This window comes from Lissotriton vulgaris, chromosome 9, assembly GCF_964263255.1.
Source record: "Lissotriton vulgaris chromosome 9, aLisVul1.2, whole genome shotgun sequence".
Lineage (NCBI taxonomy): Eukaryota > Metazoa > Chordata > Amphibia > Caudata > Salamandridae > Lissotriton > Lissotriton vulgaris.
Genome location: NC_141697.1, coordinates 726,507,615 through 726,534,851, shown reverse-complemented (window position 1 = coordinate 726,534,851; position 27,237 = coordinate 726,507,615). Strand labels below are relative to the sequence as shown.

Below are 27,237 nucleotides of genomic sequence, written 5' to 3'. Positions count from 1 at the left end.
TACTTACCTAAGGTTAGGATAGTGTAGTCCAAGCGATCCTACAGCCTCTGGACAGCTCCTATTGATTTCCTTATACCATTTACTTAGTATTAGTATATGGTTTGCCGTGCCCCTAGGGCACCATTGTAATTTGTGCAACTTATCGTATTTTTCTTAGGAGTCTTGTCATGTGCTTAGCCCTCTGATCTCATAAAGAGTTCAGAGGTGTTTGTTAGTAATAAATATATTGTTTATTTTCATAACAACCTGTTTGGTGTCCTTTCATTTGGTATTCAAGGGGTTATATGTGGTAAAACAGCTGGCTTCACATGCCAAAAGAGTTTAGCCTAAGACTGCTTTGTCCATGCTACCATTGGAATAGCTGGTCTATACGGTTGACTTACAACCAATCACCATAAGGGCTGTTTGGACTGATACAAGGTGATCACTAGAACTAGTGAGCACCATATATCAGGCCAACTTCTCACACACCAGATATTAGGTGTCTCGTTTGGTTGTAAGAACGAATGAACAGGTGTCCAAGCGAGATTAGAAAGATATGAAGTAGGTGAAACATTTCCCACATTAATCTTATATTTATTTAAGCCTGTGAGGATTTAGAAACACACAAAAGGAGGTTATATCCCGGAGTTACCAAGCACAATAAAAATCAGTGGAGGTGGGTGCCCTGTTTAGAGTGAAAGAATGTGTGGTATTGGTTGCTCACAGGGTGATTTGCATGAAGAAAAAACAGCAGATAATATGGTTGTGACCTACGCTGTAAATGGGGTTATATTTGAAGGGCAAACTGAAAACGGTACGTCGTAAACCACTGGTTGGGAGAGTGTGTATGGCCAACAATCTTAATTGTATTGGTTTATTATTGTCTAGATGTATTCCGAAATGTGTACAATGATATGATATTCGAATGTATAAACACATCTCCCCTTTTTTAAAAATAGATTTAAAGTGCTGGGACTCTTTTAAAATTGTGATTATTGTGCCTGAAGAAGGTGGTTGGACCGATATTGCCACCGGAACGCGTCGCTTCTTGGTCAATTTTTATCTAAATTCTGTTTTTATGTATATGTTTCTGTATTGTGGAATATCTCCCATATAATGATAGAAAATTATGATTTGTCCTTGTTGCACTTTACCATCTTTTGTATTGCTGTCAGTAGAGAGCATTTGCAATTAACTTGATAAGAACATTGTGAGATATTGTATTGATTTATTGTGATTTTATCAGAGCGAATAGCTCCTAGCATGATTTGAATGATTTATTGAAAAGAAATTAACATTTACATTTTTGATTGATTGGCCATTGCAGGTTTGTGTGGTGGTATAAAATTCAGTGGTAAAAAGCATTGATGTGTGGTATGATCTTTTCCCAAAGGGATTACATTTTAAGACTGTGGTCGTACGAGGCTACCAGACATCGGATGGGATCCATGGGGGTCTTGCGGCGCGGAGGCAGGAGCTGCCGACGATGTTGGGCCGGAGCTGCCGACGAAGAGCGAGGACACCCATTGGAACCACGGGGCCTCAAGGAGTTCCGGCGGGGCCTGATGGGCGAAAAAGGCAGGCCATGGCTGACGGGACGTCCTGCAGCTGGGCCAGAGTTGCCGACGGACCTGTAGGCCATCGGCAACTGCGCAGTTTTTGCCGGAGCCACAAAGGCAGCACCAACCGCACCCGTAGCCATGTCACGCAACAGGCTAGGGGAAGGCGAAGAGCAACAACGCTTCTTCGACTTCTTGTGCTTCGCCTTACCTGACTCAGAGTGCAAAGATTTTGACGAACGATGGAGGTGGTGGTGGCCGCTCTGCGACCGGTCCCCCGACCTCTGACAGGACCTTGAACCGTGCGGAGCCGACACCCAGGCCTACAGCAACTTTTGGGACCGCTCCCGCAAAGTTTTCAGAGCCATGGCCTGGCAATCGGGACACGATTCGGAGTCGTGGTCGCGCACCAAGCAGTAGAGACACTCACGGTGCTGGTCCGTCAACGACATCGTGCAGGGACAAGCCACACAAGACTTAAAACGGGCATCTCTTTACACCAGGAGTCAAAGACTCAAAAAACAGAGACAAAAGTCCCAAAAATAACTCAGGCAAACAGTGACTAGGGGTACCGCTTTCCGGATCTGCGCTTGCTGGCGCGGAAAAAGAAAGAACTGACGTCAGCACGCGTGGGCGCGTCTAAGTAGCTCCAGCTGCATCATCTCGCCGAATACAATGCCAGCCAAGTACGGGGAGCCGCATGACAATGCCTACCGACTTGCAGGGGTACTGCTGACAAAACTTTCCAGATCCAGTCGGACGCCTGGGGGTAATTCTAAGGTAAGGAATCTATCACTAACGTGTTTCTTTCAGGTATATATTTCACACACACACAGCAGTACTGCCTGGTAGGCCTGACCTAAACAATCTATTCTGCCTCTTCTGGGGAATTCAGGTAGAGATTGCGGATGCTATTGTCCAAGCTCACTTTTGAGCTGAAAGCTCACAATCAGAATAGGATAGCTAAGCAGGTATATTAAAAAACATGCATGTGTTAAAAAGGAAGGGGGGGAAAAGTAGAACACGAGGAACCAAAAGATGGACACAGGCGCAAAGAAAAAGATATTACAGAAAAGAGACTAGGGCAGAAAGCAAAGCACTTACCTGTCTTTTCAATGTAGTCAATGCATCTCTCAATAAAAACGGGAATTGGCCTGTCTGGAGATACCACGCTCGTCAGAGGCACTCCAAAATAGTTACTTTCCCACATTGTCTTGGTGATGGAAGGCCGAGGTTTGGGCTTGTTTCTCTGCAAGGAAAGTCACAGCAACTGAGTCAAGGTCATGAATCAGGAACAGATAATACTCGAAATAAAATCTCAAGCATGCATATTCGAGGCCTACTTTTTAGATTCCGTTCCATCACTCCACTCTGTATTTATTTTGACTGGGTTTTACACCACCAGACAGCTACCAAGCTCTTTCAGAGACAAGCAATACAGATCAATGTATCCACTGCTCTAATTTTGGACTTCATTGTTTTACGCTGCTTCTTTTTTGCAGTCACACACATTGAATTTGTTCTTCTGCCTATGTGCCCTTAGGCTACCGATCTGTTTGGATCATGCTGCGAACCTTATGGGATAAGCATTTGGCAATTTGGGGTCCTAAGACGTAACAAAAAGTGACTCAACAAATTGAAACGGATTAACAATGGGACAATCCCACTCCAAATTTAGGACCCTCTTAACACTTGACACACTCTACAAATTTCTGTTAATCATACAGATCAGATCCTACATAAATTCCAAGTTTGTCTTGTACAGTATACAAGTGTAGAAACCCACTCACTATACAAGCAGAGATAATGAAGAAAGAAAAGCGTTACTTATCTTTAACACTCTGCACGTATTAATGCTCTAATTCCACATGCTGTGCACTCCTGCCATCTACTGTTTGGCTTGGGACAGTACAAGTTTCAGTTTTTCTACAAAGGAGTTTTGGTTCAGAGATGACCGTTGATACCATCCACAATGCACCTGGGCACAAACAGCACTCTCGGTGTCCTTCCCCCATGACTTGGTGTATATGGGCTTAACAAAATAAAATTGTGTTTGCACTGAAAAAAGATTTACACATGATAATATGAATGCATATACTTTAGCATATCACACGACGGGAATGTAGTCTGGGGAGGTGGGTAGAGCGCGTATGGATCTACAGCATTACAAGCTTCATACTGAGTGTTATAGCGAAGTAAAACATTTAATTTGCGGCAAATACATTTACAAACCATACAGTGTGCAGACTTGAAAAACGTAGCCAAACCGCTCATGAGGTTGCTTGCGAGCAAAAGCATAAGACGTCTGAAGCAAAGTTTTTAATGGGGTTTACCCAACTAATGCCTCTTGCCAGGCATGAATGTCCTCACAATAGAACTGAGTGAGTGCTTGGATAGATAGCCATGTGACAGATTACAAATATCGGTCATTGGAACGGTTCCTAGGAATGCCTTTGGGGCACTATTCTTGCAAGTCAAATGTGACCGAGGTGAGACACTTTGGGTATATTTTGCTTTCGCTTAACAAATATAGGTGAATTTAACAATCCATCTTGCCTAACCATCCTTGGAAATGGGTTTCCAATATGAGTTTGTGCAATTGCTAAGGAAACTTGTTACACACATTACTCTGCAGCAGATGACTGCTATTTACATATAGATATTATTTGGTGTCAGACTATGTATTCAACCTAGGGTTACTATACACATGTTGTATTGGGTAATACTTTGCTCTTTAGTGGTATATTAGATACAGACCGGCTTAAATGCAAATCTTAATAATGCCTAGTTTCCCATTTGGTCTATCACTTGTAGAACATTCTAGCCATCTTTCCTTAAAACTATCCTGAACGTTATCCAAGAAAATAATGAAACATGGTCCCTACCTAATGCCTCGGATGCATTTCAAGCAGTATTTAGGGGGCTATCCTCAGTTATACTACTTATAGGAATAAACATGCTCGCTGCAAAGGGGTAGAATTGTGTGCCATGCCACTGCAACTCGAGATTAAGCCTGGCTCATTAAGCTTGAGGACAGGTGTTCACGTAGCTGCACTAGGGAAAAGCAGACATGCAATCTGATTCTCATGCAAACTACGATTAAAATCGCTAGGCCTAGTCGCAAACTTAAACTCAAAGTTTTGGAGTACAGAGAATTGGTCGGTAAGATTCTAGCGCTCAAACTTAAAGAGCAAGCTGTTATTGCAAACACAAGAAATTATATTTGCGATAGTTCTGGTGTTTTGCAACATTAAAAGATAAGCAAATCTGTTAGAATCTCTGGTGAATTCTATGCTTCATTATATATGACCAATCCAGACCCCATTACAGTACAAGAATATTATAGAAGTCTTGCATGAATGCTCGCCCAATGACAACTCCAGTGGCTCAACTCAAATACCGCATGAATTTATAAAATGTTCAGGTAACTGAAAACGCATCTCTTTCTTGAGCTAAGAGATGACTTTACAGAGAGCAATAAGCCACAATGCTGGATAGATATCAACATAGCTGTCTTCCTAAATAAGGATAAAGACTACAAACAAATTAACTCAGTTTTTTCTTTAAGCAACTGTGATTCAAAGATTTACAATAACATATGATCTTGCAGGGAACCACAAGTTATACACCATTGTATCAGCATGACATTTATATTAACTTTGCATGTATATTTATGAAATTTGGAATTATTTGTAATAATTTTTATTTAATAAAAAAGAACAAAAAAGCTTTTGTTTTTGTAATGACCCTAGACCACAAATTATATAATGGCACTTTGCACACATTACATTCTGCTAGTGATTATAGATGTGGGAAAAAGGTAGCTCTAGGAACCCATTAACAGGAAAGGACAATACCACCTTTGGCAACAAAAGAGGGTGTATGCACAGTACAACTTTGTCTTTGTGTACATGCATAAACATTCCTTTGACTGATGAAGCTTAAAGTTCACTCACTCTTACGAGGGAGATATTTTCTACAAGGGATGCTACCTTTCAACAGAGACACAATGACACACCTGGGTATAATAGTCCAGGGATGTCCAAGAGAGAAGCATTGGTGGCAGTATTACACTTTAAAAATTTCCAGGAAAGCTTAGTCAGACACTTTAAATACTGATTGATTGGTGTTCTCTTTTTTTGACAAGTGAAAAATAGATTTCTACTTGGTTTTCTAGACACACAATTTTACACCACTCTCTCATTTTATGTCTTTCAAACAGATATAGAAAATAAACAAACAGTGAAGTCCAAACAGTAAGCTCAAAGAAACGGTCCAAAAGTAGAAATCAATACACATTTTATTAAAAATATTTATACAATAAAGATTAAAAACATTCTATCGTAAAATCTAAAACATTGATATCTAGTACATCTCATCAATATAATTTGATAAATACATCTAAGAAAGCATTCTCTAATGTTCCCTTTAATTGAAAATATCTATTAACAAAACTAAATCAAGCCCCCCTAGAGAAAAACAAGAGACAGTTCAATTTGTCATAAACTGTAACACATTTGTGAAAGGGACAAAATATTGACTGGAACCCAATGCACTATTCTTTTGAAAGTATCTGTGGATCCAGACAAGCACCGAATTGTGTAAAATACTTTGCATTGACTCATTTTGATGGAATTCATCAGTTTAAACCATCTTTATCAAGACTTTCCTTAATTTTCTCGATGATATAACATATTGGTACACAGAACAGATCCTGTTTGCCGTGGAGAAACGCTAGTTTTAGTGCAAGACTATTTTTATATAGCTGTCCTCGCCCAGTGGCTTTGGCGATACCATCTCCGTTATACTATGCTACAACCCTCGTTTTTTTAGGAGTATTGAGGCGTTTTTAAAAATCATGTGATTAAAATTAAAAAGTTCATTTCACACTTGATTGTGTATCTCCGAGGTAATAGTGAGATATTTCGTCATATATAGAGAAGGATACAATTCTAAGTCTACTATTCTTGCCCTTCATATAATGGGCCTCTTGTAAAGCCTTTCGTGACAAGTCGTCTTCTTAGACGCTATCGTTGGATGGCATAAGTTCTTTCCTAGCCCTTCAAGAATTGGGCCTCTAACGTGGTACAAGGTCTTCAAATTGAAGAACCTCAGGTGCCAAATTGCAAGGCTGAACATGGTAAGGGTGGTATGTAGTAACCATCCTTGCTCTTGACTGTACTGATCTAGATGTAGTGAAAGCTTTTCATATAGGTGGATTGACATCTCTAGAAGCAGAGAATATCACTGTTACCCAGTCCAAGGTGCACCAAAATGAATTAGTTTCAACTGTACATCTTCCACAATAAGTAACGAATAAGTGGCAGTGGGGAGAAGCATAAGCAAAGAGCTCTTACTAAATTATTCACACACACAACACTGCCTAGGTACAGTGGGTGTGGGAGTAAGGCATTTTAATTCTGATGAGTGTTGAAAAGGTCTGATGTTGGAGGTTCCAACATCTGATATGAGAGTTTAACTCCCATTTGTAGGTCTCCTGATGTGTTCTGTTCAGGAGACTGGCAAAGTTGTTGTCCACCCTGTAGGTGCTATTAACACAAGTCTATGCGATGATGAACTACCAAAGAAACATTTCAAGAGCCAACTTTTGGCAAATGGGGAGAATGCATTCTTCCATTTCTCCAAGTAGAACATTGCAGTTAGATCTGTACAAATTAGGACAACCTTGCGTTGAATCTATGTTATAAAAGCTCAAAGGGTTATTTTTACTGTCAATATCTCTAATACACTGATGTGCAGTTTGCTCAATAGCAGATCAGTGCCCTTGATTTTTCAGATTACCATGTAAGCCCAGCAAACTGTGAGAAGCATCGGTGGTGACTTGCAACTGGGATATAGAAATGGTCTCACAATGATCATTATTTCCTGTTTACTTTTTTCCGCCTTGTACTTCCAATAGACTATCACAACTAGATTCTCACATTCCGTAATCAGGAGCATGCATGTGACCTTTGTCTGGCTAACGTTCTTGTGGAAGCTGCAACAGTTATCTTGCATTAGGTACTAATCCAATTCACAACACTATCATTTCACCAATTTAATTTTCATTCTTGATGTCAGAGGATGCAACGTCTGGCAAAGAGAAAATAGCTTCTGAAATGCAATCACTCTTGTTGCTATAGTAGGTTTTCCCTGTGAATGAATTTAGTGCTGATTCCAGAAAATCCTAGGTCAGCCGCAGACAAAGGTGTGATTTTTTGTGTGTGTGGATCATGGAGTTGAAGAATATGCTCAATGTGGGTAAGACATTGATCATGAGTAGTTACCTTCTTCAGCAAACTGTCTAGATACAGAGACGCATGAATCTGCATGTGCCTTAAATGATCTGCAATAGCAGCTAGGCACTTGCTAAATACCCCTTTAGCTGCTATTTATTCTAAACAGTTACATTTTAAATTGGTAGATTTGGTGTCATCAAGTAATCTCCTATTGTTCGAATCAGAATGGTCTTGAAATATTTGGTTTGGTCCTATTATCTTGTCCCTTTTTAAGGATGCATACTCCTCGCCCTGCTTATGCGATGGCATTTCAAAAGCATCTTTCTGTAGACTTGACTACACCTCCACTATTAACAAGGTGAAATTATCTTTTTTTTTTTATAATGTGGGGATGTGACTGCAAATCTGGAGAGATGTAATTAAATTACAAGCAGCCACTGTGGATGACTGGATAATGTCCACTGATCTGGGAATATGCCCTTCCTGTTTGAGAGATAGAAGCCCCAGATCCACCCCCAACAGGTGTTGAATGCAAAAAGAGGTTTGGTGGAAGAAGGGTCCTTCTTGGGCATCTTGTGCCCTGCTTCACGTTATTGTCACAAAATGCTCCATTGGGATACTGTCCTTGGCTAGTTTGTGGTTATGTTTCAGGAACGTACTGCTGTAGTGGTTATAGTGCTCTTTTGCCAGCACTTCTTGCGAGTGCTGTGGAAATGGTCAGCATTTACAAACCTCTTTCTTTTGTTTAGTGGATACCTATTGCTTTTGCTGGGTCTGGTTTTTTTTTTCGTCTGACACTTCATCAACCTGAGAGCCAAGGAGATTCTGCCAGTCAAATGGCAGACCATATTGGTGCTGCTGGGCATCTTGGCACAATCATATAATTGTAAGCTAGACATGTCAACACAGCAGGATGCTGGTATTAAATTGGCACAAGGCTGTGTTCGCTCCACTTACAGCACACATAATGCTTGCACTGGTGATAGTTTTCCCTTCTTCTACGACAGTTTTAGCTCTCTTTTAGTATGTACCTGGAAGAGCTGCAATATTTGTTTTACTTCATCTCAATGACCTCTCATACGTATTCCACAGAATTAGCGCCATGCCACTATGTAAAAGTTATGCAGATAGTTTTTCTGCTGCAGGTACCTTTTAGCTTCCTTAAATAGAGGGCACTGTATCGCTTGTTCCCTATACAAGTGCATATTTTGCAGCAGTGTGTCCATCTGGACAGATTACTGGCTATGGATCAGGTCTTGTGGTGCAGATTTACACTCTTTCACCACTCTTGGAGTCACTACTCTAGTCCTCACTAGTTCTTAAATGTTGTCCATGAAGTTTCTGTACTATTTTTAAAAACAGTAAAAACTAGTTGTCAGGATCTGGGAATGAAGGTGGTGGCTGATAGTCAGCCTCCTGATCAGAAGTTGGTGGTGGTAAGGTTAGTGTAATAACTGCCTTCTTTTCTGGGAATTGGAAAATGTCTCTGCAAACATGACTGCACTGTCTTGGAAGGGCTGGTGTGTCTTGTGGTGGATGAGTACAATAAATATGTCAAATGTCAGGATTAACGGGTCGGTTCCATGTCTTAATGGACGTCAAGGGCTTGCTGGATTCAAAGCAGGTTTTGAAGTCCAGGTGTTCCCAGCCACATCTTGGATAGAGATTCCTTTCCTCAACATCAGACCTTCTCCGGCATCGAGGGAGCCTTTCGGCACACAGTGGTCTTGAGTCCAGTTGATAGCGCTGTCTCGCTTTTTGTGGCACAGGTTCTTTAGCAAAGGCATGGCACTCTAGGAGCCGATCCTTTACAAAGAGTTTAGGCTCCTTTAGAGATCATTCTTGGGAGCAAAATGTTTTGGTGCTGGAGCTGGAAGTGTTGGGACCAACCTTGGTGTATTCCCCCTCAACCCCACCCCCCATCTTTGAGGCAAGAGGTGTAGACTTTTTTCCTCAGTGTGAGTTTCAAAGAGGACCTAGAGATCCAGCTTACCAGAGTTAAAGTTTTCAGGAGATGTAGAAATAGGACTCCACTCGCTTTACTCCTCCAAGGTACCGGACACTCCTCCACTTTCTTTGTCAGATTAGATGTCCTCAACAACCACTTGTATCACTCTATCAACAGAGTTCATGTGCTACTTCTCTGAATAGTGCACCATCCCTCTCTAAACGGGCACTATCAATGTGGCACTTCTGTAAATACACATTGTGTACCCTGTGTAAGTGCGAGAACAGAAATTTGCTCCCCAAAAACAAGTAATTTGAACACGACCTGCTCCTGCTTGTTCTAGAGAATTTCTTCAATTATGTTGAAATTATTTTCTTCTTAGTTGTCAGGCCACAAATTTATTTCATACTCTATTGCAATTGTGAGGAAAAACGAAGTACAATCAAGAAAAAATATATATATAATCTGTGGTGGGGGCTGTGTCCTGGTACATTGTGGATTTCAATTTAAGTACCATGAGTCAACTTCAAACCTAAATTCCTCCACAGGAAAATAACCTGAAAATGTATTGATGTGATTTACAGCTATATTGTTGTAAACATAAAATTACTCAGAGTAATTAAGGCACTCCTAATTCCTGCACCGATTAAGATCCTGTGCCGAAGAAAGGACACTAACCGTTTTCTTCCAAAAAGATGCTATGGCTTTCAAATGTTATGTGATGTCTTAGTGGGAGTATGTGACCTTCACGTACAGGCCTCAAAAGCCACCCCACCAAACCTCTGCATCACTAACTACCACAACCCAGATCCAATAGGATTTTGTGCCATGTTTAGCAGAAGCCCTGCTTATGATTAATAAGGAAATGACTAGCAGGTGAGGGAGGGACTGAAAGACTTAAAATATCCGTATTACTGTGAAGCTATTTTTTTTTTTTTTAAATCAATCTTGCTCTTACTCCTTTCCTAACGGTTTGAAAAACTATCCGAACAACTGCTAGCATGATAGGTGAGGGAGATGGTAAGCATCCAACCAAGCTTCTTTGCCAAAATATATGTCTCTATAGAAAGATGTACCCAGTGAGAATCGCTAAAGAATGGAAAGCAAGGTGGCTTACATGGATGAAAATCTATTGGTATCTGGAATCTATTAAAAAAAATTGGAATGCAAAAAATTATAAATCAAAAATGCGGAGTTCGATGTACCTAGAGTACATGGCAGTTATTTTGAAATTCAAAGGTCCAACTTTTTGTTGTTGTTTTATTCTTCAGAAGATTTTGATTTTGCCTTCCAACATTCACCCTATCCCTGATGTAGTCAATTGCAAAAATCCTTTCTCACACTCTTTAAAGGGTGAAGTCTTGGAGGAAGTGCACTGGCTTTGGAGAAGCAGAAGAGCATCAACCAGGCAATACTAGTCTGCTTTGATTTTCTTCCTGTTGTATGACCAGCACTGGTGATAGAAAAGTGGATATAACATCCTATAGGTAATCATTCTTTATAAACAGAATTTAAGATCTCTGAAATCTTCTTTATTGTGTAGAAGCCTCTCAGCTGAGGAAGACAAGGAGGACTCCTTGAGAGACCGAAAGCCTTATTTTGTAAATGTAAATGTAAATGTAGGTATACTTATATAGCGCGACCTGTCAAAGGGCATCCTGGCGCTTGCCTAGGGAACCCGTCCTGGTATTCCCCTGTGAGAGGCCCCGGCAGGGTATCCACAAGGTGAAAGCCAGGCATCCCGCCGCGAGGGGCCGTTGTGGAGATTAAGCAAGCTATTGCCCAGAGTCGCAGAGCGTGAACCCGTGAGTCGAGAAGGGACCGGAGCGAGAATTATGGAGACCGTGGAATGTTTAGCCCAAGACCCGCCGAGGCGGGGAATTGAACCCTGGTCCAGGGCCGATCTCAGCTTCCGGGTCTGCCGCCTCTAACCCCTGAGCCACACTTTTCCAGTTTAGACTCAATTCTGCAAAATAAAATACGTTTCTTTGTGCAAATTTCTTGCTGTGAAAATCTAACTATGGATTCTTAAAATCCACGCAGTAGACAGGATGGAGATTAGAAAGGTTGATTTCCATACCAAGAGGGGAACGTTATAAGGCTAAAAATATTTTTTGCATAAAAGAAAGGATTACACTGAGGTTTCCTTGTGAAGCAGGATCAGGAAAAAGAAGTATGTAGATAGAGAGGGAAATCAAAACAGGCAGGAAAAACTGATGCTATACCCATCATTTATCCAGTATTCAACCATCCCTCCTTTGATCAGTTTCAACCAGCTACTGAAGATCAGATCAGTGCACTGATTTGTAAGATCAAATCAGGTTCCCCACTTGATCCTTGCCCCCCCACTATAATGAATAGACTACAGAATGTTATTACACAGCCGCTAACTGAAATATGCAACTCCATATTTAAATCAGGCGTCTACCCAGCAAGCTGGAAGAAGGCCATCGTTAAACCTTTAATTAAAAAGCCTTCCTTAGACCCCACTATTGCACCCAACTACAGGCCTATTGCCTGTCTTCCCTTCACGTCCAAAATCATAGAGGCAACCATGAATAAACAGCTCTCAGAGTTTATTGAACATCATAAACTCTTAGATGACACTCAGTTCGGGTTCTGGAGGGAACACGGAACTGAGACAGCATTAATAAAAGCCTCGGACGAAATTAGAGAGATTATGGACTCAGGAGGAGCTGCAGTTCTTATATTATTGGACCTGTCGGCGGCCTTTGACACGGTCGACCACACCATCTTGGTCGACCGTGTCGCGACCCTTGGAATCAATCATCTGGCCAAAGACCTTATAGCCTCCTTTTTAGCCAACCGTAGACAGGCAGTAAAGCTGGGCAATTACTATTCGCCCACCACAGAATTGCCTTGTGGGGTCCCTCAAGGATCCTCGCTAAATCCTACACTTTTCAACATTTATGTTTCGGACTTGGCGAGGGTCATTAAATCCCACGGGATGCGTGTAACCACCTACGCCGATGATACCCAGCTTGTGTTGGCGGTGCACAAGAATGGCCCCGTGGTATCAGCTAAGTTTCAGGAGGGATTACTGGATGTACAATCATGGATGCACAGTAATTGCCTGAAACTTAATGCGGAGAAGACTGAGGTTATGACCTTTGGCACAATTTCCCCAGAATGGTCTCACACATGGTGGCCCAGTCAAGATTTGTTGGGAGCCAAAGCACATTTTCGGGATGGTAGGATGCTACACAAGGGGAAAGTGTGTGGTTGGCAATTTGAGGTTAAAGTATGTGCGAAGCCTTTCTGTATTCTGCATGAATGACCAGAGAGGTGTTCTTGTCTTGGGGCAGACTACCTAGCAACGTGATAGATAACTAAAAACAAGTTACTTACCTGTACACTATGGTTCTCCAGTATCATCTTTCATAGATTCACATGCTTGTATCTTCCCCATCGTCATGGTGGGAGTCTCCCATTAAAAGAAGAACCATAGCAGTGAAAGAAAAAACTGCCTGGAAACCATAGAGAAGCATATCCTTAAGTAACGAGTTTCTTACCTGTCGGTGTAGTTTTGCAGCTTGATGATCTTTCTGGATTCACTATGCTGTGCATTATTCCGCGGTCTTGTGGTTGGGTCCGGATTTGTAGTGTTTTCTTTCTTTCTTTTTTTTTTTCGTAGCCCAGGTGCGCGTCGACGTCCCACCTTTGGTGTATTTCAGGTGACGTTGGCACGCTTCCTGCGGAAGCTCCCACTCCTGGGCGCCATCTTCGGATTCTTTTTTCTCGTGTTCGTCTTGTTACCGAAGTTATGGCAATGTTCAACTAAAGTTTTTTCACCGCTTTAACCTTTAAGGCTTCTTTTCCAAGTATCGTCTTTGTTTCAACCACCTTATCTCTCCAGCCTCATCTTTCTGGCGGAGGTGGGTGGGTTCACTAGTGAATCCAGAAAGATCATCAAGCTGCAAAACGACAGGTAAGAAACTATTCGTTTTGCAGCGTGAATCTTTCAGGATTCACTATTCTGTGCATAGACTTTGTAGCGGTTTCTCATGTTTGTGGCGGCTGGGTGGAAGATGAGCGTTGTTTATTGAATATGTGTTGAAGCACCCTTTGTCCGACTTGTGCTTCCTTGTTCATCTGTATATCTACACAGTAGTGCTTCGTGAACGTGTGCATTGAAGCCCATGTTGCCGCCAGGCATATGTCCTGAATTGGTGTGTTAGCTAGGAAAGCTATAGTAGCTCCTTTTTTCCAGGTAGAGTGGGCATGTGTCCCCTCTGTTAGTTCCTGCCCTGCCGGCTTGTGGCAGAACTGTATTGTTTGGGCGATCCATCGCGCAATTGTTCCTTTAGTTACTGGTTTCCCCATGAAACTGTTAGCGAAGGACACAAAGAACTGCTTTGTTTTCCTGTGTTCCTTTGTTCTCTCAATGCAGTGCATGACTGCCCTTCTGGCGTCCAGAGTGTGCAGTGCCCTTTAAAGCTCTTGTTGTCCGTTTTTGTAAGAAACTTGGTATCTGTATAGTTTGATTCAAGTGGAACCTTGAAACCACCTCAGGCATGAAGTGTGGGTCCGTTCTAATCACCACCCTATCGCTGTGTATCTGTATGTAGGGTTCCTGTAGTGTTAGTGCCTGCAGTTCGCCCACTCTGCACAGCGAAGTGATTGCTACCAGGAAAGCTGTTTTCATGGTCAGCATTTCTAGGGAGGCCTTGTGAATCGGTTCGAAAGGTTCCTTCATGAGTTCCGTTAGGACTAGGTTAAGGTTCCATGCAGGTGGTGGCACCCTCTTTGGTGGTGTGATCCTCTTTGCTCCCTCCAGGAATCTCTTAACGACCTGTGATGTGAAGAAACTCTTGCAAGTTTCTCCTCTTGTGTAAGCGACTATCTCTGCCAAGTGAACCCTCAGTGACTATGAGCTCAGATTTCTGTCGAGCAGGTGCGTGGGGTACTTTAGCACTGTTGAATCCTTTTTCATCTTATTGTGTAGCTTTTCCCTCCTGCACCAGTGTAAATCTCTTCCATTTCGCTACGTAGCACTTCCGTGTGCTGGGTCTTCGTGCCAAGTACCCTTAGGGTGCTTTCTGGCAGTTTCAAATGCGCAAACTATGTCCTCAAGAGCCACGCTACGAGGCTCAGGCTCTCTGGCTCCTGCCGAATCTGTGGGGTGCACTCTGTCATCTCCATGATCTGCGAGTACCAGGTCTGCCTGGCCCACTGTGGTGCCACCAGTATCAGGGTCATGTTGCTCGCTCTGCACTTGCTGAGTACCTAGTGTATCAGCGGTATCGGGGGGGGGGGGGCGGAGAGACAGCGTAAGCAAATTTCCTGGACCAGTCTATTCATAGGGCATTCCCCAGGGAGCCCTCCCCGGGCTGTCTGGATGCGAAGTTTTGGCATTTTGCATTCTGGCGTGTTGCAAATAGGTCTACCGACGGTGTCCCCCACCTGTCAAAGAGCCTTCTCGTCTCTTGTGTATTGAGTTCCCACTCATGGGATGCCGATGTCTGTCTGCTGAGCCAGTCTGCTTCTACATTGTCCTTTCCTGGTAGATGTATGGCTAGCAGGTCTATCTTGAGTGGGATGGCCCATCTGTCCCTCCCTGCTTGTTGATGTAAAACATCACTGTTGTGTGGTCTGTCTGGATCAACACTCTCTGGTTGTACAGTTTTGTTTGAAAGGCCTTTATGGCTAGGAAAACTGTCTTCAACTCCAGGTAATTGATGTGTCTGACCACATCTGCTGGTGTTCACAGGCCTCTTACTTTGAGTTCTTCCATGTGAGCGCCCCATCCCCTCTGGGACGCGTCTGTGGTAATGGTCACTGTTGGCGTTGGTTGCGTCAGAGGCTTCCCCCTTATTATGTTCACAATGTTCCACCATGCCATCTCTTTCTGCACTGCGTGCGTTACAACCACTAGATCCTCCCAACGACCTGTAGCTTGTGAACATTGCTCCTGTAGCCATTCCTGTAAAGGTCTCATGTGGAGCTGTACGTTTGGTACTAGGTGTATGCACGATGCCATCATGCCCATGATTTTGCTCGCTGTCCTCACTGTCCGAGCTTGTCCCTTCTGGTAGAGCTGCATCTCCCTCACGAGCGCTATCGTTCTCTTCTCGCTGGGGAACACCTTGCTCTGTAAGGTGTTGATCTGTGCTCCCAGGAAGTTTTTTATTTGTTCTGGTTCCAGGGAGGATTTTCCCTAATGGATGGAGAATCCTAGGTTCATCAGTGTGCAGGTCACTCTCTGTGCGTGCTGCTTGCACGTTTTGTATGAGCTTGCTTTGATCAGCCAGTCGTCCAGGTAAGGGTACACGTGTATCCCTTCCCTTCGTAGGTGTGCAGCGACTGTTGTGAGGCACTTTGTGAAAACCCTTGGTGCCGATTTGAGCCCGAACGTCAGGGTTGTGAACTGGTAGTGGTCTTCTCCGATGATGAATATGAGGAGGTGTTTGTGGTTCCTGTTCATTGGGATGTGCAGGTAGGCATCTTTTAGGTCTATGGTGACCATTAAGTCCCTGCCTTGCAATTGAGGAAGTACCTCTTGTAGGTAGGTCATCTTGAACCTTTGCATTCTTACGAACTTGTTTAAGAATCTTAGGTCCAGGATGGGTCTCATAGTTTCGTCCACCTTTGGTACCAGGAAGTATGTGGAGTATACGCCCTTGTTGCTTTCCCTGTAAGGTACTGGCTCTATGGCTTGTTTTTGCAGGAGCTTTTTGCTTCGTCCCCAAGGAGCTTTAGGTCTGTCCTTGCTAGTTGCCTTCTTTTTGGTTTCCTGCCTGTTGGCTTTCCCTCCAACTCTATGCAGTACCAGTACTGTATGATGTTGAGTACCCATTTGTCTGATGTTCTACTCTTCCACTCCCTTAAGAAGTGTTTCAGTCTTCCTCCCACTGGTCTTACATGTACGGAGGTGTCTAGTTCGTGTAACTCCTGTCCGGTGTGTTTGTGCTCCACCCTGGGAGTTTTTGCTCGGGTGTGCACATGGAGTTTTATTAAGTCACTTAGAGGCAGGCTGCTGTCCCCCCTCTTATTAGGTCCACGTCCATTCCCTCTCCCGCGAAAGGACTGGCCTCTTGGTTGGTACTGCCAGGACTGTTTTTGCTGCCCCTGCTGTGTCTGGATGTCTGCTTGGTGGGCTTGTTGGAACGCCTGGTGTGATGTACCTGGCTGGTTTCCTCCCCTCCTGCTAGGTCTTCGTGACGGGGTGCCCCTTTTAGTACCTCTGAACTGCAATGCCCCCATGGATCTTGCAGTCTCGTTATCCTTCTTCAGTTGGCTGAGTTTCTCGTCAACTGGGGCCCCGAACAGCGTTTCTCCGCTGAACGATGTATTGAGGATGCTGTGCTGCACTTCTGGCTTGAAGCCTGAAATTTTGAGCCAGGCTTGTCTTCTCTCCGTGATGCCCATCATCATGAGCCTGCTGGAGGTGTCTGCTTTGTCCAGGGCAGTCTTGAGGCAAGAATTGGCTACATTCTTCCCCTCTTCGACAAGGTTTTCAGCTCTTTGTTTGAATTCATGTGGCATGTTCTTTACTAACTCGCCCAGCTCTTCCAGGATCTGGTATTGGTGCCTGTTGAGCAGAGCATTGGAATTCGCCATGCGCCAGTGCATTGCAGCATTCCGTTCAATTCTTCTCCCCACCAGGTCCATCCTCTTGCTTTCTTTGTCTGGAGGTGGCCCAAACATGGTAGGCACATTGGCCCTCTTTCTTGCCGTGGCTGCAATGATGGAGTCTGCTGAGACCGATCCCTGAAAGTAGGGTGGGTCCTTGGAGGAATGTTTATACTTTTTCTCCAACCTGGGAGTGACTGCTTTGCATGTAGCTGGTTCTCTGAAAGCCTCTTTTCCCTGTGCCATGACACTGTCGCGCATGGGCAGGAACTGGCTCCTTGTTTGTGTAGGGAGCAGTGTCTCGAGAAGGAAGTCTTTCTGCTTTTCTTCGTCGAGTTTTACTTTGAAAACTGCAGCTGCATTCCTGATGACTGTGTTGTAGACTCAGATATCATCTGGCGGCGACGGCCTCTAGGGGTACGTGTCGACAGCTTCCTCTGGGCTCTCAGTGTCGACGTAATGCAAATCTATATCCTGAGTCTCCGAGGATGCAGACCTGAGGAGTGTCCTGCGGTCGTCGTCTCCTTCCTCCTCGTAGTAGGAGGCGGCCTCCTCTTCTTTGTCGTCAAAGGGCTCGATGTCCACCAACTGTCCTTCGACGTCGTAGTCCTCCTCCTCCGTTTCCTCGACCACCTGTAGCCTAGGTTTCGTCGGGATTATGTATTCTTTCACCCTGGCGTCAAAATCTTTCTTCTGCTGCAGGATGTTTTCCATCTCGGCCTCAAGACGTCTTTTCTTTTTCTCCATTTCGGCCGCGTGTTCTGCGTCGAATAGATCGGCCGCTCTTTTCGGCGCAGAGCCGACTTTCTTCGAAGGTTTCGGTGCTGAACTGGTTCTCTGGTCCTTCGGCGGCGCTGAAGGGCCCTTCGGGTCATTTGCCCTCGGCGTCGTATGCTCCTTCTCGGGGGCGATTTTCGACGTCTTTTGCTGTTCTCCAGCTCTCTGCGCCTGGGAGTACTTCTCACAGGATCCGCTGTGCCTTGGTGTCGCCGCGGACGCCGAAAACTTTTGAGGTTTTGCACTCAATTTTCCGAGACTCGGGGTCTCTTGGTGCCCTAGGGGAAGTAGAGTCTCCTACCTTCTTTGGAGTCTTTGTAATATCGGTCTCTACGACCGTGTAGCCGTCCTGTTCGGCGGCGGCGTTGTCCTCCTCATCTGATGATAGGCCCAGGTCTCGAAGGGACGGTGGCTGTCCCTTGCCCTGCATGGTGGCGTTGTCTATCCTCTGTCTCTTTCTCACTCAAAGAGTCTTCGGCGTGAAGGCGGAGCAGGCGTTGCAGTCCTCGCTCTTGTGGTCGACCGGTAGGCAAAGATTGCAGACCGGGTGCTGGTCCTTCTGCGCGTACTTGTGGTGGCAGTTACGGCAGAATTTCAAAGGAGTGTTGTCCATCTCATGCGTTCAGGGGGCCCCCTGAGCTTGCATTCTCAGATGGACGTCGAAGATCTTGAAGTTCTTCTTCCCCTTAGTCGTCCTCTTCGATGATGTAGTCTCCTGTAGTCTTCTCAATCTCTTTTCTAGCAAAAGTGTGCATTTTTCATCTTCTTTCTCCAAAAATGTCAGGAGCACTTTCGGGAACGATCCAGACCCAACCGCGGAAAAAAGAATCTGAAGAAGGCGCCCAGGAGTAGGAGCTTCTGCAGGAAGCGTGCAGACGTCACAGGAAATACACCAAAGGTGGGACGTTGACGCCCACCTGGGCTACGAAAAAAAAAAAGACAGAAAAGACTACGAATCCGGACCCAACTACAAGACCGCGGAATAATGCACAGCACAGTGAATCCAGAAAGATTCACGCTGCAAAACCTCTCATCCTCATTATGTGGTCCAACCACAGCCAATTAGCTGCCAGCCCTGAGATACACCATCCCCAGCAGAGCCACCATACCTCAGATTTCCAACAGCCCAAGAGTGAGTTACGGAAGAAACCAGAGATAAAGGCGGTCTACCTAAAAAGAAACTGGGAGGTGGGTGGGACCGCATGTGAATCTATGAAAGATAATACTGGAGAACCATAGTGTACAGGTAAGTAACTAGTATTTCCTCCAGTACTGAATCTTTCATAGATTCACATGCTTGCATCATAATAGATAGCAGTCCTTATTTCAAACAGCGTTTCTAGGCTAGACCCCTTGGTCTCAGGGCTCTGCTTTGTCCTCTTTTTTTAACGTTATAATGCATAGTTTGAAATTGCTGTAAGAAAGGACTCATTAGGAATTATGAAACAGTTCCTTAAAATTGAAAATATATATATACACAATCACATAATTAATAAACTATATATTTAAAGACAAGTACCTTATTGAAACAGGTGCAGCAGAACTGATTGTCCCACTGCTGAATCTGCTTTCCACTTAGCGTCCAGACAATGTTTGGTAAACGTGTGTACGTTTTCCAAGTTGCAGCACAGCAAATGTCTGGAAGCGAGACACCTGTCAGCAATGCTGTTGAAGTTGCCATCTTTTGAGTGGAATGAGCACGCACTCTCGTGCACCAAGAAATTCCTGCTTTTTTATGACAGAAAACAATGGTGGATGCAAACCATCTTCAAATGGAAGTTCTCGAGAGGGCCAAACCTGTCCTGGGCCCAGAATAAGCTATAAACAGTCGATTTGATTTACAAAATGACTGTCTTCTCTATGTAAAATTTTAGACATCTCCCAATGTCCAAAGTGTGCAGAGATTTTTCTGCTGTAGTGGAAGGGTTCTTGAAATATGTAGGCAAGACAACTGGTTCATTGAGATGAAAAGTTGTAGGAATTTTAGGAATAAACTTTGGATATGTCCTGACAATTACTTTATCTTGCCTGAAGTGTAGGAATGGCTCCGTAATCGAGAATGCTTAGATCTCGCTGACCCTCCTGGCTGAAGTGAGAGCAAGAAGTAAGGCTACTTTCCATGATATGAACTGCAATTCAGCTTTGTGAATCGGTTTGAACGGAGCTCTCATGAGTTGAGACAAAACCGTGTTGAGCTGCCAAGGAAGCAGTGGATGCTTAATTGGTGGAAATTGCCTGAACAAACCTTTTAGGAACTATTTAATTATCCTTTGAGACCAAAGCTATGGACAATCTGGTGTTCAGCAGTATCTGTAGATAGCCGCCAAATGTACCTTTATTGAAGCATGAGAAAGTCCAGATTTGACTAGCTGAAGCAGATATGGAAGTATTTGCTCTGGATAAGAATTAAAAGGATGTACATTTTTCGACACACACCAATTGCAAAACCTCTTCCATTTTGCTGTATAAGATTTGTTAGTAGAGATTGCTGTAAACTTGCAAGTATTTCTCGACATTCCTTGAGGAATATCTAGTGACTGAAATTCATGTTCATAAGGTTCCAAGCTGACAATCTTAGAGAGGTCAATTGCGGGTGAAGAACTTGACCTGGATTCATGGAAATTACATTTTGAATTATTGGAAATTGGATTCTCGGTTCCACAGACAACTGGAGAAGCTCTGTGTACCAGAACTGGGGAACCAGAACGGTCTCGTCCAAGCCGGGGCTATGTGGCATGCTTCTGATCTAATTTTTCTCAGAATCCTTGGAATTAGAGGGAATGGGGGAATGGGGGAAATGAATATTAGAACATTCCTGCCCAGCGAAGGCGCAGAGCATTTCCCCTTGAAACTTTTTGTGGGAAACTACTTGCGAAATGTTTGCATTTCTTATTGCGTTGATTCGCAAACAAGTCCAAATTCGGTTTGCCCCATAGATTGAATATTCAAAGAAGTTGGTCTTGATTCAGTTCCCATTTGTGGCAAATGGAAGGTGATCTGCTTAAGAATCTGCCCTTGTGTTGTGTACTCCAGGAACATGCACTACTTGCAAAGCAATGTTGTGTTGCAAAAGCCAATTCCAAATTTAATGGGCTTGAACAGACAGGGACTTAGGCTTCGTGCCACCTTGTTTTAGAAGATAAAACATTGTTGTTGTATTGTCGGTCCTGACTACAACCGGCGAGCCACAAATTCTGGGAAGAAAGGCTTGAAGACCCAGGAATACTGCTTTCAATTCCAGAAGATTGCTGTGCAGTGTCGCCTCTTGAGATGACCAATGACCTTGAATCTCTAGGTCTTGCAAGTGCGCTCCCCAACCCTGTAATGAAGCGTCTGATGTCAGGACATAACTGGGAGACTGAGGTTCGAAAAGGAGACCTTTAAGTGGTTGTTGATGCCCCACCATGACAGTGCACGTTTGATCTGAGTGTTGATAATGAGTTTGTCCTCAAATGAACCTAGGGCCTGAACCCATTGCTTGTCTAGGGATTCTTGTAGTGGTCTCATGAACAAGCGACAGTTGGGAACCAACGGAATGCAGGATGACATCATTCCCGGCAAAGATTTGAAGATCCTGATTGAAGTGGATCTTTTTGATTTTACTGATGCGGTTTCTTTCGAATGCGTTCCTCCGAAGGGTATGCTTTCGCTTCCTGAGTATTTAATAGTGCCAAAGGAATTGAAGTGACTGTCGGAATAAGGAAAGACTTCTCTCTGTTTATCAGAAGACCTAAGACTTTGAAAAGATCCATGCAATTTATTAGGGACTGTTGCGTTTCCTGGTACGATGCGCCTTTTATCAGCCAGTCGTCCAGATATGGAAAATTCTGGAGACCTTGCTGCCTCAAGTGTGCTGCGATTGGCGCCATACACTTTGTGAAACCCCTTGGGGGCAGATCTGAGACCAAAGGGCAATACTTTTAACTGGTAATGGCGCCCCGCCACCATGAACTGCAGAAACTGTCTGTGCTTTTTGTGAATTGGGATATGGAAATACGCATCCAAGAGGTCTAATGAAGCCATGTAATATCCTTTGCGAAGTAAAAGGAGTATTTCTTGTAAAGACAGCATGCACACAAAACTTTCTTTATGCATTTGTTCAGATCTCTGAGGTCCATTACCTGCCTCCATTTGGTAAATTGCTTTTTCTTTAGCAGGAAAAAGTGCGAATAGAATCCTTTCCCTTGTTGTTCTGGGGGAACTTCTTCTATTGCACTTTTCACAATGAGAGTTAAGATATCTGGCTTGAGGGATAAAAGATGGTTTTGTTTTCTGTGAATAGGTGGTTGATTTGGAGGTTTTTGTAATTATTCCAGGCTGTGGCCTTGTTTTATGATATCCAACACCCATGCGTCTGAGGTTATTGATTGCCAATGATTTAGAAAATGAGAGGTAATGGAATTGTTTGAGATGAGATGGGGGCGGTGGCGCCTGAAGAACGTCACTGTCTTCGACTAGAATCTGGTCTCTTTCCTCTTGCAGCAGGTTTCCTCCTGCCCTGCTGTTGATATGATGTGTTAGAGGACCAATACTGCTGATAGTTGGAGAACTGACGGTACCCCTGTTGATGGGAAGGTTGGTACCGGTTTGAAAGGAGGAGCGCTGATTGTTTTGTCCTCTGGAGCCTCTGCCACGTAAAGATTGAAAATGGCACTGTTGTAAAGACCCCAGAGCTCCAGCCATGCTGTTTCTGCTTTTATACCCTGAAGTGCTTCGTCAATATGCTTCCCAAACAGGCTCTCTCCATCAAAAGGCATGTCCATGATATTTCCATGGACTTCAGGTCTGAAAGATGTTGATTTCAGCCATCCTTCCCTACAAAGCGATCTGCCTGAAGCCCACTGACACAATGTCCATCACCATAACAATGGACTCTGACGCTACTCTGGCTCCATCTTGAAGAATTGTAGTCGCTTCCTATTTTTTGTCATCCGGAAGGTGGGACAGAATTGGTGTGATGTCCAACCACATCTGCCTATTTTATCTACTGATTAGTGCCAGTGCGTTTGCTGCCCTGATAGAAGCTGCTGCCATTAGAGCAAAGCGTTTTCCTACACTATCCAACCTTTTACCCCCTTTATCGGGGGGGGCCAAACAGGCTGCAACCGGGTTTTTGGAGCGTCTCTGTGCTGCCTGCATAATAACGGATTCAGGACGTGGATGTCCAATCAGACACGCTGGGGAAGTCTCAGGAGCACAGTATTTCTTCTCAATTTTTGGAACTGAGGGTGGTACAGATGCCGGATTTTTCATTAATTTCAGTCCTTCACCCCTAATAAGCTGGATTATCAGGATATCTCTTACAGATTACCGAGACGTCTCCTTAAAATAATAAAGAAAACATTTCTTCTCTTTAACAGGCATTAAAAGCAGAAACCTTTTTAAGGCTTCTTCTATTAGATCATGAAAACTGGCAATGTCCTCTGGCCGAGAACTCGTTTGAGGTAACAGTGATGTTGGAACAATGTATTGATCCTATTCATTCCCTTACTATGTCATCTTGGGGAATTTCTCCTTTTTCTGCTTGGTCTTCATGATCACTTTCCATTAGGTCATCCCGAATAGTTATTTTTCGGGGTGTCTACTCTTTGTACTGGAGGCGGAGATTTAACAACTGGTGTTTCAACCACAGTCTGAGGAATATTTGTTGAAGTTGAGGCCGGAGCAGTACTCTCTGGAAAGCGACGATAATAACTGTATCATGTGCCTTAAATCAGATAGTAAGGATAAAGGCACTGACCGACTCCTGGACACTGGGGTTCACTTCCTCCTCCGCCTCATAATTATATGCTTGATGGAACGATTCATAACGTCTTGGACCCTGTACCGATCTTTAAAAGAGGATTGTTCCTGTACTTCTTGAAAGTCTTCTTCTTCTGACTCTTGACTTTTAATGTGTAGCTGAGAGGGACTATAGGCTACACCATAAGGCCCTTCGTCCTCAGATTCCTGACAATCCAGAGTAGTGGATGGGACTAAGTGGAGACATTTTTGGTGTTGAAAACTCTGCTTTCTTGCCCGTCGACGGAACAAATCGTTATGAATGTTGAATATTTTGTCGTTGGATATCTGAAAACCGTCACCATCAACGGCTTGCTCGTCGACAAGGGGATCGTCACTGAATCATCGACGGGATCGCTGACAAAATCGTCGCCAGAATAGTCGACGACGTAGATGTGGACGTCGACTATTGTCTCACTCACCGTCAGAGTCGTCGTAATCGCTGTCGACGATGCAGTCGTCGTTGAGAATGTCTTCGACGAGATCGTCATCTGAGTCGTCGACGCCTTAGTCGGCGATCTGACAGGAATTTCCTTAGATTCCGACAGCGGCAATGACGACAGTCTTCTTTTCCATGGTAGTTTTGTGAGGTGTTTGAGGTAGATAAGAAGATGATGATGATGATGACTCACTGTTTAAATTTTCCTGATTTCTGTTTTTTCTGTGCTCCTTTCTACTCAGAAGACTCTTTTGTGTTTTCAAGAGGTATGTCCTTTATCATCTCCATCAGACTCAGAGTCTGTGGCTTTCTTCTTTTGAAGCCATAGCAACAAACATGCTTCTCTGTCCTTAAGAGTCTTTGCAGAGAAAGTATGAATGTTTGAAGTCTTGGAACATGCTTGGGGTACAGACAGTACAAGTATTCCTTGTGTGGATCCTCAGAAAATCTGGCTTTTCCACAGGATCTGCAAGATCTGAAAAGTCTCTTTTTAGAGCTTTCAGACATTTTGAATGAATAAAGATGAAAAAAAATCAGTACCTCACTTCCAACAGTTGAAGGTCAAAAGTTCAGCAAAGAACAAACTGAGCTAGGCTAAGGGAGACTCAATTCAATTTCAATAATTCTTTATTCGGTACTTAGAAAATACCATAAAAGTACAATTAAAACAGTTAAAATCAATTACATACAGTTCATAACACATGTTTGGAGAGAATTAAACAAGAAATTCATTCAGCACCGCTCTCTTGAGTTCCTGAGCCTTACGGCAACCTTGATAAAATTCATAATGCAACACAGTGTATGAGGATCATTAGCCCTTTGCAGGAATAACATGGCAACCTTGGCATGTTTAAACTCGGACGGTTTTAAAACTCCTTCTCACACCAAGGCGGTTGGAAATCTGAAGTATGGCGGCTCTGCTGGGGATGCTGTATCTCAGGGCTGGCAGCTTATTGGCTGTGGTTTGGGCCGCATAATGAGGCTGAGAGGTTACCTAAGGATATGCTTCTCTATGGTTTCCAGGCAGTTTTTTCTTTTACTGCTATGGTTATTCTTTTACCGGGAGGCTCCCACCATGACGACGGGAAAGATACAAGCATGTGAATCTATGAGGTATGTTAAATGTAACTGTAAATGGCAGATGGTTATAATATAATCTGCAGGATAGATGTCATGGTTAAGACAGGTAAAACAGGCAGAGATCTACCGGAATGATCTATGTGTTAAGTAATCCAACTTCGTGGCAGAAGGATAAAAATAAATAGGCAGTTATACAGCACCAACTACGATAAAGGGAAAGAGGATGTGTGTGTCTGTCCACCAAAAAGGGTCTGCTATTCCTTATGACATCATGTACACAGCAGAGATACTGTCAAATTAATAAATGATGATAAATTGACACAAAATCAAGGTGACAACATACACACAAGCAATGCACCTTTTAAATGGCACTAAACCATATTCTCTAAACTGCAGTCCCCCTGACCTTTGCATGCGGTCTCCCGGGTAGCAGCAGCACTGAGCAACTGTTTACGCGAGTCAGCATTAACATGGAAAATAATAAAAATAAACAGCAAGCACTTATTTAAATATTCATTGCAGTTAGGGAAAGGAAGTAACTATGCCCTTAACTTAAGGAACACCTTCATTTGTAAAGACAGCCACTAGATATACATGCTTTGCTTCTCCTACACCCACTTTACACCCCCCTCTGGCATCAGGGTGGCCCTCGGTCACACTATGATCTAGGCTATCAAATGATCATCCAAAACCGTATGGGCAACAAAGTAGGTGGCCAGGCTGTTGTGGTCAGGGAAACATTTTATATCACTAAAGTGGACCACATCTCCATAAAGAATTGCGAGGCTCTTCTGTCGGATGCCCCACAAGACTCACCTTTGCTTGTGAAGCGATTCCGCAGAGACGACAAGAGCCACCGCCCCTGTACCCACCTGACCCGTGTGGAGAGTGACATCAGCAGGGAGGAGATGGAACCAGGGATGGGAGCCATGAATAAATGAAGAGGTCTTGGTGGTATTGGAGTAGGGTAGGGTCTTGGAGACACTGGGGAAACCAGAGACCCAATTAGGACGGACCACTCTTCCAGCCTTAGGGCAGACCACCAAACACATGTAACAATGAGGTTATTATCCAATGTACTCACCGGAACTTATGTGGGATCTGGAACAAATGAAAGGACGTGATAATCCATGGCAAGCGCCCATGCGCTAAAGAACTAACCAAGGTAGAGCGCTCCTGCGCGGTGTTAATGAAACCAAAGGATAACCACCAAGAACTAAGCGCTCCTGCGCGGTGATGAACATCCAAATACACAGCGCTCCTGCGCAGGAACCAAGGCAAACAAAATATCATATAGCGCTCCTGCGCGTTTCCTACATGTAACCCCAAAACAAATGTAGCACTCCTGCGCGCTATGAAGAACAAAACCCAAAGACAAATGTAGCGCTCCTGCGCAGTATGGCCAAGTAGGAAAGTACCGGGCAAGCTCTCCTCAGCTGCCGCGTAATGTCATTAACAGAGCTCCTGCAACCAAAAGGAAGAAACACAGCGCTCCTGCGCGGTTCAAGGAAAATGACAAGTTTAGGCAAGCTTTTTTATGCCACGGAAGGATGTCAAGAAACAGCGCTCCTGCGCGGTTTGCATTACCAGATCATAGAGCCACGGCAAGCGCTTCTGCTAGGCGGGGGCGGAGGTAGGCAAGGAGCCCTCAGCTTCTCGGGACTCCAAATGGGTTCCGGAAAGGAATCCGAAGCACAGAGCAAGCAGGAAACGCAGTGTTTGAGCGTTTCCCCCGGAAGTGCTTCATGTCGAAAAGGACTAGACCGGGCCTCCACTTCCGCCCGGAAGTGAGGATCCCGATGTCTACATGTGTTTGGCGGCCGCTCGACTTGGCAATCG

At 44.0% G+C, this 27,237-nt stretch overlaps 1 protein-coding gene across 1 annotated transcript in view; it reads right to left on the bottom strand.

The window, feature by feature from the left end:
• Nucleotides 1–27,237, bottom strand: part of ARHGAP35 (Rho GTPase activating protein 35) — a 578,000-nt gene that overhangs the window by 258,374 nt on the left and 292,389 nt on the right. Inside the window, exon 3 of the mRNA XM_086938465.1 lies at nucleotides 2,646–2,790. Coding sequence (XP_086794591.1) covers nucleotides 2,646–2,790 — 145 coding nt within the window. The remainder of the gene's footprint in view (nucleotides 1–2,645; nucleotides 2,791–27,237) is intronic.